Source organism: Chelonia mydas, chromosome 10 (genome assembly GCF_015237465.2).
Source record: "Chelonia mydas isolate rCheMyd1 chromosome 10, rCheMyd1.pri.v2, whole genome shotgun sequence".
NCBI lineage: Eukaryota > Metazoa > Chordata > Testudines > Cheloniidae > Chelonia > Chelonia mydas.
The window spans coordinates 7,801,934-7,815,809 of NC_051250.2; the positions used below are offsets into that span (position 1 = coordinate 7,801,934).

Consider the following 13,876-nt stretch of genomic DNA (forward strand, 5'->3'; position numbering starts at 1 on the left):
ATGATGTGGTGAATGCTTTACCTCCTAGCTGTGGGATGGCTCTCATGACCCCTGTGCAGGCTGGTTTATTGGTGTCAAGAAAGAGGTATGTTTAGGAGGGTTAAGAGAGTGGGGAATGTATGTAGGTATGTAAATGATAGGAGATGTTGTTCCGTGCCTTTAACACAGAGAATCCCCCAAGGCCTTCGGTAGTGTCAGCTACCAGTTTGAATAGCAGAATGTTACAGTTAGATATTGTGAGCTTGCTGTCTCATGAAGACTTTACCTTTGTTCTTTCTTTGTGTGGTGGTTTTCCTTCGTCTGAAGTAAAAAATAAATATATAAAGACAGAAGAATGCACAGTTTGCTATTGGTGCAAAGGAAAACAACAGCCATAGTTAATTTAAATGGTACTGCCAAACTCAAGAGTTCAAAAACCATCATTTTGGTCCCCAAAAGTCATATGATCAGTTTAAAAATCATGAGACTTAAAAAATTCCCAATAAATGTTTGGGTTCTTTTTATTTGCCTTCTGGTTTTTCAAGCATTCACATTTTCAAGTATGAAGACTTAGAACCTTTCAGCTTTCATTTGAATAAAAAAAAATGAGTCATGTACTCACCTGGCTCCAGGAGCCGAGGCTTTAAGAAACACGCCACTGTCAGAAGATTCACAATAAAATCGTGGGAGTTGGCAACACTGTTTAAGACCCACGTCAGAATGAATGGGAAGAAGAAAGTTGCACTCAGTCCGCTCACAGAAATTGGGGCCGTAAGGAAATGTAGCTAAGATATGTCAGTGAAGGGGGTTACCCAGAAAAGGTACAGTGTCACATGCACAGCTCATGGGGACCACTTTGTAAAAATCCTTACTTGGGACTCTACAGCAGCCAGGGTGACCACTTAAGAAAACTCAAATTTTGTGCCTTATGTAGCAACAATTTTCATAGAAATAATGTGCATAAACTTGCAAGTCCTCTTACCTTTTCTCCATTTCTTAATAGTAGCACTATCTCACGTTGAAATGTAAATTTATTCTATCAGTACCACTTGGGAGACTGGTCCTGCCAACCCCCACTCCTGGGCATAGTTTTTAAGTCAATAGGGCCATAAGTATTTTACTCGGTAATAAGTCAATAGAGGATTGGGCCCTAAATGTCAAAGTCAACATGTAATTGTAAACTGGGCTTGCTTGAAGTTATTGTAGACTACATGTATCAAGTATATTCTGGGAAGAATTTCCCCACTGTCTTTTCACCAGTCCAGACCCACCCACCCTCCCTCTTGAATTTTCTAATCTCACGTTCCAGCTGCGAACCATTCCTGAGTATGTGTCTAACTCTGCAAAATGTTTTGTTGAGGACATACAGGGAAGGATGGACAAGATAACCCTGCAGGTCTTTCACAGCTCTTAATTCTTGTGTAAGTCCTGCCTTCCCATCAGGCTTTACAGCCCAAAGCAATAAATGTGATTTTTCCCTAGAAGCTCACGGGCGTGGGACAAAATGCTTTTAAGCATGCTACTATTTTTAGCCCTGTATTGGGTTCCAAGTAAAAATGACTGTCAACCATTGCTCATAAAACTCTGGCATTTGGCTTTTCTCAGGAAGTAATCAGCATGTCCGATGAGCTGTATTCAGAGCTTAGCTCCAGATGGGAAAAAAAGAGTTTTTCTACCAAATTTCTTTTCCATGTTCTATTCCCTACAGATACCAGGAAAGCTGTTAAAGAGATGCTGCAACTAAAGGTCTCCCTTTTATTTCCCCCCCCCCCCCCACAGCTTCACGGAAGCCATGAGGAGCCAGCCGAAGCTGGAAGGTCTGGATTGCCTTTCTGTCTACTGCGCAGGCTTGGCTGTTCTGGGAATAGGGTTCTTGTTTGTCATCTCCAGTTTTTTAGCACTGGGATTCATCGGGACATTTTTGGGTAAGGCTGCCATTGGGCACTCCTGGTGCAGTTTTCACAAACCGTGTCTACACTATGAACTAGGGGTGTTGTTCCCAGCGTGCCGACTCCAAAGTATCCTGAACCCTGTAGGTAGGTAGTTGGCAGGGCTAAGCCGGGCTCCCGCTGCCTGTACGACTGCAGCTCTACTGCCTTTTATATTCGTGCTAGCTCTCATTGAGCTACTGCGGGTCTGGGAGTTGAAAACCCCACCCCTAAATCGTGGTATAGATGTAGCCACAGAAAGTGGTCCTAGGGGCATCTAGCCTATCTTTTTCAAAGGTGATTAGATACTTTGGATGGCTCGGTTGTTTGGTTTTGGGGTTTTTTTTGGTTGTCCAGCTTGAGATGCCATGAAGGGACAGGTGATTCTGAAATTCAGGCTCCTTTCAGGTGCCTCAACTGAGAAGCACGCCACCCAAAACTACTTGCTACCTTGGCTATCTGACCCAGGGAGAGCAGACAGGAGACCAGTTTTTAAGATCTTGGGTAAAATTTTCAAATGTGCAGAAAGAAATTAAGTCCCATTGACTTCCAAGGAGGCTTCAGTTCCTAAGTGCCTTGGGCACTTCTGGGGGAAAAAAAGGGACGTAGGTGCCTAAGTGACTTAGTCATTTTGAAAAATGTTACCAACCCATCTACTCCCATCAGAAGGGGGGGAGGTAAAGATCATTCCCACTTTGCAAAGGGGGAAGCCGGGGCACAGAGCGATGTATTGACTCGCCTGAGGTCTTGCAAGTAGGAATAGAACCCAGGGCTCCAGAATGCACAGTCTGGCCACTAGTCAGTGCTTCCTCATTCCTTAATAGATTGTACTCCATGTTTGCTGCTCACCCAGCACTCACTGGCTTCCCACCGGCATTTGTCTGACAGCCACCTTGTGAATAGTTCCTCCATCACAATTTCCTCTTCCAGTTGGTGGGAACCTGATTGGCTCCTGATATCTAGAGCCTTGAAACCAGAGAGCCAGAGTCCTGGGGGCCTTATTTCCCCTCCTCCCTGTATCCTGGCGCTATGTAAATATGGTTATTTGGTCAGGAAATATGAGCCCATTAATAGTTTGCAGTGTTGTTTTAGCCATGTCGGTCCCAGGATATTAGAGAGACATGGTGTGTGAGGGAATATCTTTTATTGGACCAACTTCTGTTGGTGAGAGAGCCAAGCTTTTGAGCTTACACGGAGCTCTTCTTCAGGTCCCTAGATGAACAGGACTCTGAAGAAGAGATATTATTGCCTCCCCCATTGTGTCTCTCTAAAACCCATAGTACTCAGCCAGCAGGTGTCACTCTAGAATGAAAATGGGTTTAACACTCCCCACATTTAGCCACGTCTCAAATTAGTTCCATCAAACCTGAGCCATGGCTGACTCGACGGATCCTCTGGACTTGAATTTCTACTGAAAAATAAACAAATAGGAGTCAGATTCAGCGGAAATGCAAAGAGTGACTCTGTTCTGCTCAGCTCTGGGAAGAGTACTCTCTCTGCATGGCTCCAATTTTCCCCTTAGACCATTTCTTCTGTGTGTAAAAAAGTAGGGAAGAAGGAAGATCTTGGATTTATTAACATTAGTGGCTAGCCTAGATCAAATATTGCATATTCACCTCTACCCTCAGAAGCTCCCTCTGTCGTGAAATTGGATTATAGCTGAGATTCCATGGTTTAGAGGCTATCACGGCTCAGCAGGGGAAAAAAATCCCACTCCCCTAATTGTGCAGAATAAGATTTCTAGGCTTGGTGTAACGCTCTCCTGACCTGGATGAGACCGTAAGCCCTTTGCCTAGCCGTGACTATGGAGGGAACGTCGCTTGTGCTGGTGACCTCAGATGGACAAAGCTGAGAAATCCAAGGAGAAGAATTGACAGTCGTGAAAGGGGAGAATTGGGTAGGGATGAGCAGTGTCACTGAAACAGAGCATCCCAGAAGGGAAATGGACTTGAGTCTGGTTTATGTAGGGCCCTGGACTCACCCCACTGTTCCTCAAACTTTCTTGTCAACTGCTGGAAATGGCCCACCTTGATTATCACTACAAAAGGTTTTTCCCCCCAAGCCCCCCCCCCCCCCCCCCCGCTGGTAATAGCTCACCTTACCTGATCACTCTCATTACAGTGTGTATGGTAACACCTATTGTTTCATGTTCTCTGTGTATATAAATCTCCCCACTGTATTTTCCACTGAATGCATCTGATGAAGTGAGCTGTAGCTTACAAAAGCTTATGCTCACATAAATTGGTTAGCCTCTAAGGTGCCACAAGTCCTCCTTTTCTCTCTGCAGTAGAGTTACTGATATGTGCCACGAACTTGAACTTTACTGCAGACCCAGTTATTGCGAGTGCAGTGCTGGAGCCCTGCTGTTCTCTTTTGAGACTCATAGACTTTAGGGACCATCATGTTCATCTAGTCTGCACATCGCAGGCCACAGAACCTATCCACCCACTCCTGTTATAGACCCCTAGCCTCTGGCTGAGTTACTGAAGTCCTCAAATCATGATTTAAGGACTTCAAGTTACAGAGAATCCACCATTTACACTTGTTTAAACCCACCAGTGACCCTTGCTCCCATACTGCAGAGGAAGGCGAAAACCCCCCAGAGTCTCTGCCAGTCTGACCCAGGGGAAAATTCCTTCCCGACTCAAAATATGGCACTCCAGGACAGCAAGGAAATATTTTTCCTCTCAGTTATGGAGCTCTCTTTTGATTGTGCATTTTTACTTGTTCCTTGAAACTCTAGGCACCTGTATCTTTGAGAGAGAAGCAGGGTGAATTCTCTAGCACTGTTGGGATCTACATTTTGCTTTGGGTAAGGAAGGCTGTGTTTGATCAGCAGGAATGAGGTCATTGCATTACATCCGAGGGAGAGGGAAGCTTTGGTATAACCTGAAACACCAACGGCCTCGAAAACGTATGGGAATAGGATTCAACCCTTCAGCAAAATCAAGGTCCCTTTTGTCTTCTGTTACAATGATGGGGGCCATATAAGTATCTGGCTAGGCAGATAGCTTCTGAACTGGCCTCTTTAAATAATACGTTTTAAATTGCTTAGAAATGGCTAAATTGTGGGAGCCTATGGATGACAATGAGTCACTCTTCCTAAACAAGTTTTTCTGTGCCACTCAATTTTCCACCCAGCAGTGTTGGTTCAAGGCTCCATTTTGCGGCTGTTGAGCTTGTTCATTTCGGTTCATGCAGCTTCATTTTCTTTCTCGCCCGCAAAATAATTCTTCTCAGCGGTCACTGGGGCCAGCTCACCAGCATTTCCTTTCCTCATTGTGCCTTCACAATTGGAACAATTTGCAGAGCTATAAACACTTGCTGGAATTCTAGTTTAATGTTTGCTTCCGGTGCGGCTTGCCCTATTTTCTGACATGCATAGTGGTGGATAGTTGTCTTAAATGAGGTAATGGGGTTTTTTGCATGCGGGAAGGAGTGTATTTTTCAGTCCCTCTGTCTCCCATCTATGCATTATTCCTTCCAGCAAGGAAAGCATTGACCGTGGTTTCAAGTAAACCCAACCTGACCAAACGCTGTCAGTTGGGTTACATTGAAACTTATTAGTCTCTACAGAGAAGCCGTGGTGGTGGGGCTTTATAGCCAGCTAACGCAGAGGTGGTTTCCAGAGGAGGCTGTAGAAAGCCTGACATATATACATTAAACTGCTCTTGAATCACAGAGATACAAAATAACCCCTACAGAGTGGATGGGCACCTTGAATTCTTTCCTACAAACATAGGAGCTGAAAGCCCCAACCAAGACTGCAGATCCCAACCTCCCACTTCCTGAGAAAGGGCTGCTCCCTATTTTGGAGGCTTCCTTGAGTCTCAAGTGGGGCTTGTGCGGACGCTCAGTACAGGGGTAAATTTCACCCTCAGAGAAAGAGACGCTCCAGTGGACAGTCCACCAGAGGTTTCAGGGCTTGGAGAGCCAGAGTTCCCTAGTGGTTAGAGAACTGGACTGGGACTCAGGAGACCGACCTGGGTTCTCGTCCCAGCTTGGCCAGTGGCCAAGCTTGGGTGGTCTTGGAGAAGTCACTTCTGTATCTTAGTTTCCCCACCTGTAACATGGGGATGCCTACCTCCTTTATAATGTGCTTTGATCTCTACTGAAGAAAAGTGCTTTATAAGAGCTAGGGTTATTTATTGTTATGTAAAGCTTCTTCACTCCCCGTTGTCTAGAAATCTTATCAGATCTGTCCCTGAGATGACCAGGCAATATTGGCATTGTTCCAGCTGAAAATGCCACAAGAAGTTCAGTCTGAGATTGGGAAAAGGTTCAGTCAAGTTCTTCGTCAATCCAGATCGGTGCCCCCAGGCCTCGTAATCTCTACCATCCTATTATTGTTCATTAAAGGGAGAAACCTGGAGTGAAACCTGAGATCTGAGCCCCATTGAACATTGGCACAGCCCTAGCAGAAGGCTTCCTATGGACTTGGAGCAATGCAACTGATTTCCAGCTTGGGGAGATATAATTTTATTAGAGATTTTAGAAATGACATTTACCTAGAACCTGGAAAGTATCTGAGCTAGAGATCAGTCGAGCCGCACATTCAGCTCCCAAACACCCCACAGTCTGAGTCTAAATTTCTGGGGTTTAAATATAGCTCATTAGCAAGACCCAGGGCCATTTACAAAATTGAGATCCATGAGAATGGCCATACTGGGTCAGATCAATGGTCCACCTAGCCCAGTATCCTGTTTTCTGACAGTGGCCAATGCCGGTTGTCCCAGAGGGAATGAACAGAACAGGTAATCATCAAATAATTCATCCCCTGTCACCCATTCCCAGCTTCTGACAAACAAGAGGCTAGGGACACCACCCCTACCCATCCTGGCTAATAGCCATCGATGGACCTATCCTCCAGGAACTTATCGAGTTCCTTTTTTAACCCTGTTATAATCTTGGCCTTCACAACATCCTCTGGCAAGCAGGTCCACAAGTTGACTGTGTTGTGTGAAAAAATACTTCCTTTTGTTTGTTTTAAACCTGCTGTCTATTAATGTCATTTGGTTCATTAATTTCATTTGCTATCCAGGTTAATCTTTCCCATATATATTTTTGGGGGGGAAGATGTTTGGGATAGAAGATTTTAGCCTCTGATCCCCCTTTTGTAAAGTGTAGCTGGGCTGAGGGAGGACAGTATTTTGTCAGGAAAGGCTATTTTGGGCTGCAGAGATTGCTACATCGCTGATATTGACTAAAAGCTTCTTAGCTGAAATGGTCCATTCAGTGTTCTTGGGTTTGTTTTTCATTTCTGCACAGTGCACATTCTATCTTTGGTTTGTTACTTGTTTCAATGGTTGGCAGATGCTCTCTCTTCCCATTATCAGCACTGCCATTGATTTAGCCTCCATACTCAGGCATCATCTCCATTGTGATTTGTCCCTGCCAAAGATAAAACATATCCGTGCAGCAAAAGCATTTACCTTCTCCAGAAGCTCCCAGTAAAAGCAGCGTGGCATTGCCAGAAGCTTTCTTTGCCTTTGCCTTCCTCTGTATGAGGTATTCAGCTGTAGATCAGAGGCTTTTCTCCACAAAACTTCAAGCTTCTTGCAGTAAGAATTAGTTTGAAAGCAGGGCAATGGAATTGATTCGCTGTGTCCCGGTGACAAATAACATGCTTTGCTTAGCAGAGTTGTGCAAGGGATGGACATATGTTGTTGCCTCCATTAATAGAAGCCCAAATGTACTTTAATAGTCAACAGTAAACAAATGTATTGCAGGAGCAAATAGATGCGAGTGCCAGTGTTGACTGAGAGAGAGATCCCTGATTCAAGGCACGTTCACAGAGCTAGGATGTCTAGTTCCCCTTATTTGTATGTGTGGGTATTTGCAGGCAATTTATTACTTATCTGTACTATGATAGTGCCTAGAGGTCCCATCTGTGATCACGGCCCCATTGTGCTAGGCGCTGTACGTACACATAGTAAGACAGCCCTTGCTGTCTGACCAGACAAAAGACGGATATAATTTTGCAGGCCCTAAAAGGAGGCAGGTTTAGAAAAGAGATGACTAAGGGGGGAATATGACAGCGGTCTAGACAATCATGAATGGTGTGGAGAAAGTGATTAGGGAAGTGTTATTTACCCCTTCATATAACACAAGAACCAGGGGTCATCTGATGAAATTAATAGGCAGCAGGTTTAAAATAAACAAAAGGAAGTACTTTACACAATGCACAGTCAACCCGTGGAACTCATTGCCAGGCGATGTTGTGAAGGCCAAAAGTATAACCAGGTTCAAAAAAGAATTAGATAAACTCCTGGAGAATAGGTCCATCAATGGCTATTAGCCAACGTAGTCAGGGACACAATCCCGTGTTCTGGGTGTCCCTAAATCTCCAATGTCCAGATGCTGGGACTAGATGACGGGATAGATCACTTGATAATTGCCCTGTTCTGTTCATTCCCTCTGAAGTCTCTAGCACTAGCCACTGTGAGAGACAGGATATTGGGCTACATGGACCATTGGTCTGATCCAGTATGGCCGTTCTTATATTTTAAAAGCCACACCTGTGGTATTTTTTGCTGCAGGATGTCAGCATTCAGGCTGGCCAAAGTGAATGCCAGTTTGTTTTTCCTAGGACTTGGCTTGCTTTTGAAGAAAGGTATTCAAGATGATTTAGTGTAGTGTTCCTTTTGTTTTTTAACTGTGATGATTTAGGTCAGAGATCCCACTGAGTAGTGGTGATGGCCTGAGGAATGTTAATAACAGGCTCCACAAACTCACGGGGCTGCTGCGTGTGTGTTTGTTTGGAACAGGGATTCGCAAATTATGCAGCATTTGCCTCCCTAGAGATCTATGCACTGAAGCCCCAACAAGGCATAACTCCACCGATAAGCCAATGCCAGCAAGATGGGTGCATTTTTTTGCTGTTGAGCCTTGGAGGAGCTAGCATTGTGCAATGAATGGAGGCATTGACAGACACACAAAGACAGGAGGGTAAAAAAGTATTTGGCACATGGATACACCCTGAAGAAGGTGCAGGAATTGGCTGTGAGACGGAGTCCGTGGCATATATGTAGCAGGACATACGGTGTCAGTGGTATTTGTGGTGAAGCCTGGAGCATTTCAACACAGTCTATAGAGGTGACTCAGAAGAAGATTGCCAAGCAACTAAGAGAACAGCTCAAATGTATAACATTTGTACCAGGCAATTATTACACTTAGTCGCATATAGCCAAAGCCAGCAAGCCCGGTCTAATTGGACAGGAGCTATATAATCTTGGAAGCAAATGTTTTGCACTGTGTGAGGCCAAGGAAAATGCAAGATGATCCATGTAATAACAATAATAATAATGATAATGGCTTGCCCTCCTATAGTGCTTTTTATCTGCAGATCTCCAAGCACTTTACAAACGTACATTAAGCCCACTGCACTCTTGGGAGGTATGGAAGCACATATAAAGCACAGAGATTAAGTGGCTTGCCAAAGGTCTCAGAGCAAGTTGATGACAGCACTGGGAATAATGACAGGTTTCAGAGTAGCAGCCGTGTTAGTCTGTATTCGCGAAAAGAAAAGGAGTACTTTTGGCACCTTAGAGACTAATAAATTTATGCATCCGATGAAGTGAGCTGTAGCTCATGAAAGCTTACGCTCAAGTAAATTTGTTATTCTCTAAGGTGCCACAACTACTCCTTTTCTTTTCACTGGGAATAAGACACAGGAGTCCTGACTCCCAGGTCTAATCATGCTCTGGTCTGTTTTATTCTGATTAACAATGTTGCTTTTCTGCCCTGATGACCAGCCTCAGAAGCTTAATTGTGCCTTAATATGCTTATTTTGTTTTGCAAATTAAGCCATGTAGGAGTGACATCTCCTCCTATATCAGGGCCCTGAATGAGGAGAGATGTGTTGGAGGTAGAACCAACAAAGCATTTCAGATACCTGTTCTAAAATCTGACTGATTCCTACATTAAAGCTTCTGGGATATGCCCGAGGTCAGTGTATGATTAGACAGGCTGCCATGTACTGTCCCGCCCTCTCAGGCCTTGTCTACATGGGGAAATTGACCAGAATAGCTATAGTGGAATAGCTTCCCACCTGGAGTCTTGGCAGTGTGCTAATCCAGAAAAAAGTAGTTTTTATTCTGAAATAGGATCCACATGGGAAGCTATTGGCAATAACTATTCCAGTCAATTTCCTGGGGGGAGACAAGCCCCTTACCCTGAAATCATTTTTTCATTTAGTCCTTCATTCACTCCAAGCAGAGATCTTGCTATAACCCATATTGCAGTCTGCACTTGATGCAAGTTGAAACTTTTGATTCTACTTCACTGTTGGTGGAATATCTCTCTGTCCCACTTCTCTGGAGCCAAGTAACAATGGATTTCTTTCTAGGAGATTATGTTCTTCAGAGCTTCCATATATACAACAAATATTCCCCTCCCCCCCTCCCCCCACACTTTAAGGTCCCACGTGAGCGACAACCCTGCATTCCCTTCTGTATCCCAAAATAAAATTTAAAAGCAGTTCAAGCTTTGCTTTGCATGCCATTTTCTTTCCAGTCTGTTTTCAAAGCGATATGAATGAGTCACCATAAGATAGCGGTGTAAGATCAATATATCAGCGCTCACCTGCTGCTGACTGGATCGGGAGGTGCTGCAGTTCGGGTCTGAGGCGCTTTCATGGAGTTACATCCAGCATGATTTGGCCCAATGCATCCGTTGTGCAATGGCATTGAAAAGCGTATGGTAGATGCTTGCAAGGAAAGCCCTAAGAACGCTGTATTACAGCTCTGACCAAGGACAAAATGGAACGTAGAGCGTTGAGTTTGCACTCATGCATAGTCAATACACATCAGGTATTCCAGTGATGAGTGGCAATATAAAACCCTAAGATGGAGCCTGAGCCACAGAATTCTCTCTTGTCCTGCCCCCCACCATGATAGTCACCAATGTACCTAAAAACTGGCCTGCAGTTCCAGTACTGTTCCCGTTCAGGTGACCCTCATGAGCAAATGCAGTCACATTGTGTGATGACATTGTGGGGTGGCTAAATATCCAGACAGGACTCATCTGAGACCATTGTAACCAAGTCTTCAGAGGAGAAAAGTTAGTCCATTAATTTTCTGTCATATAAACAGCAGGAAATAAAATACATCGCTGAGGGTTGTTAATGCACTTTTATAATGATTAATTTCTAGATGTTATGAAGATGTGATGTTTAGTGATATAAAAACCACAGATATTGCCATATTAGAAGAGTTCAGTGGTTCATCTGGACTTGTTCTTTCTGTCTATCTATCCATCACATTTCTAAGGTATTTTACCATCATTCTGTCTAAGCACTGACCATGTCTCTGGCAGTGACTAATACCACATCCTTCATAGGAACTGACAATTCTCGTAAAACATTCTATTCTGCGTTGTTGTGTCAAGGGGATCACGTTCTTCCTGACCTGCAGCTGGTGATCCCTTGAAGCCTAAATATTAGTTGCTCTTGTGGTTTTCATCCCACATAGTGTCACTGCAGATGCTATTCTTAAACCTATAAATGTTGGGAATATATATATAATATAAAAAACAACCTAGAGGGCTTGGACATAAGAACAGCAATACTGGGTCAGACCAAAGATCCATCTAGCTTAGTATCCTGTCTTCCAACAGTGGCCAATGCCAGGTGCCCCAGAGGGAGTGACCAGAACAGGTAATCATCAAGTGATCGATCCCCTGTCGCCCATTCCCAGCTTCTGGCAAACACAGGCTAGGGACACCATTCCTGCCCATCCTGGCTAATAGTCATCGATGGACCTATACTCCAGGAACTTATCTAGTTCTTTTTTTAACCCTGTTATAATCTTGGCCTTCACAACATCCTCTGGCAAGGAGTTCCCACAAGTTGATTATGTGTTGTGTGAAAAAATACTTCCTTTTGTTTGTTTTAAACCTGCTGCCTATTAATTTAATTTGGTGACCCCTAGTATGTGTGTTATGAGAAGGACTAAATAACACTTCCTTATCTACTTTCTCCAAACCAGTCATGATTTTATAGTCATGATTTTATCTCCCCTTAGTCATCTCTTTTCCAAGCTGAAAAGTCCCAGTCTTACTAATCTCTCCTCATACGGAAGCCGTTCCATACCCCTAATTATTTTTGTTGCCCTTTTCTGACCCTTTTCCAATTCCAGCCCTCTTTGGCCTGACAAGGACAAAAAAGGGATTGCAGAGGAAACCCCAGTGCCTCTTTCCCCTATCAAAAAAAATACCAGCTCAGTGCATTGTGATGTTAGAGTGGAGATGAAAAACTGAGCAGCACGCGTGCTGAGTAAGGGCTGTACAGAGAAGGCAGCAGAGTGGAAAGGAGAGATCCCAGGTAGCTTAGACTAGTGAGGTATGTAATGACCCAGCTGTCCTTGAGCCCCTGCTGTGTCCCAGTGACCCCCCGGGGTGCTTGATCAATATTTAACACTAAACTCTTTTTATTGTTCACAGGCGATTACTTCGGCATCCTGAAGGAGGAGAAAGTGACAAGCTTCCCTTTTAATGTAATGGACAATCCCATGTACTGGGGAAGCACTGCCTGCTACCTTGGCTGGTCCATCATGTGAGTACAGCTCTGGGCAGTCGTGGGCCACAGCTTCTTCACCCTGTTCTTTCGTCATTCTCTAGAGTCAGTGGCAGTGTTCACTGGGTCTAATTTAGGGCTGAGCTTGTGACATGCTGGCCAGGTTAGCTGGGGAGGGCATTTGCCGCTTTGCGGGAGCTGGCTCATAAGTGCCACTTGGTTATTACACTCTCCTCGGTGTGTAAGTGAAATCCTGCCTTGTCCTGTTGCTGATACTCAGGGAGGAGTAGGGAAGGATGTGGGGACTCTTTCACTCATGTAAGAAGCAGGGAAGGATCTCTCCGGAGAGGGCTAGGAGGTCCACTGAGACAATGCCCCACACACCACGTCCTTGGAGTTCCTAGCTGTTGAGCATGTATGATGCAAGAGGCAGCAAACATTAGCTAGGCCTGCATTGTGCTCCTCAGAAAAACCATGAGAAGTGTGAGAAGGCCCGCCTGGAGCCATCCTGCCTTGCAATACTGGATTGCTTTTGTGCCAGCTGCAGTCTTGTGGGGCTGGAACTGACAGCAGTATTCCTACCAGGAGCACAATGGACTATCTCTGGAGACAGAGGAGAACTCCTTCAGGGTGGGATTGTCCCAGGACCCCGTAGGCGGCTCTAGGCATTGTGGCCAGCCACTAGGGGGAGACATGAGTGCCCACGCCGGGCAGGTGTATTACACGTGAAAGTGGTGGAACTATTTCCTGAGTCGTTTCTGGGGAGCGACGATGTGGAGGTGGCTCATTAAAGTTACTCAAAACATCCTGGAGAGGTGGCAAAGGTAAAAGTTCGCGACAGGGAAGTTCTCTAAATGTTCTGAACTGTGGGGACAATCTGGTAGTGTAGGGAAAGTGCCATGCATTCTGGCTTTTAATTTGCCGAGTATTATCCCACAATCACATAAATCACTCGTCACCCGCGGATATGTTTAGCACTAATTTGAACAAAATAAATACTCTCCACATTCTAGAAAGACAATACTGATCTTGGCATCTGATCTTCTGCAGCGTGGAGTCCTTGGCCAACTCTGCAGAATGGAAAAATCAACATCCAGGGCCAAATGTATTCCTGGTGTAACTCTACAGAAACTAAGAAATTGACACTGAGAATCAGTATGGTCCAATAATTACCTTTAAAAAGGAAAAAGACTGGAGGACTATGGGAACCTTGCAAGAACACTCCTAGGGTAGCATAACAAAGTTTAATAGACTGATTGGGAGAAAAATGAATAGTATGTGGTCTGGCAACTAATGAACAATATGCTCTGTGCTGTATTCTAAGTTTGAAGTGGTTTTTGTGTAATATTGTGTTTAATTTTAGTTGCCCAGTAGCAAACAACAACCACCACAAGTTATATTGGGAACTCGGATCCATACAACATCACAAGCTATTTATTATTTGTTACTGTACCTG

At 44.5% G+C, this 13,876-nt stretch overlaps 1 protein-coding gene across 7 annotated transcripts in view; it reads left to right on the forward strand.

The window, feature by feature from the left end:
* The window catches only part of PEMT (phosphatidylethanolamine N-methyltransferase), a 92,949-nt gene that overhangs the window by 59,908 nt on the left and 19,165 nt on the right, over positions 1 to 13,876 (forward strand). For all 7 annotated transcript variants that reach the window (XM_037910510.2, XM_037910514.2, XM_043523637.1 and 4 more), the window contains 2 exons: positions 1,759 to 1,904; positions 12,348 to 12,459. In XM_037910510.2, the coding sequence (XP_037766438.1) occupies positions 1,759 to 1,904; positions 12,348 to 12,459 (258 nt within the window). The remainder of the gene's footprint in view (positions 1 to 1,758; positions 1,905 to 12,347; positions 12,460 to 13,876) is intronic.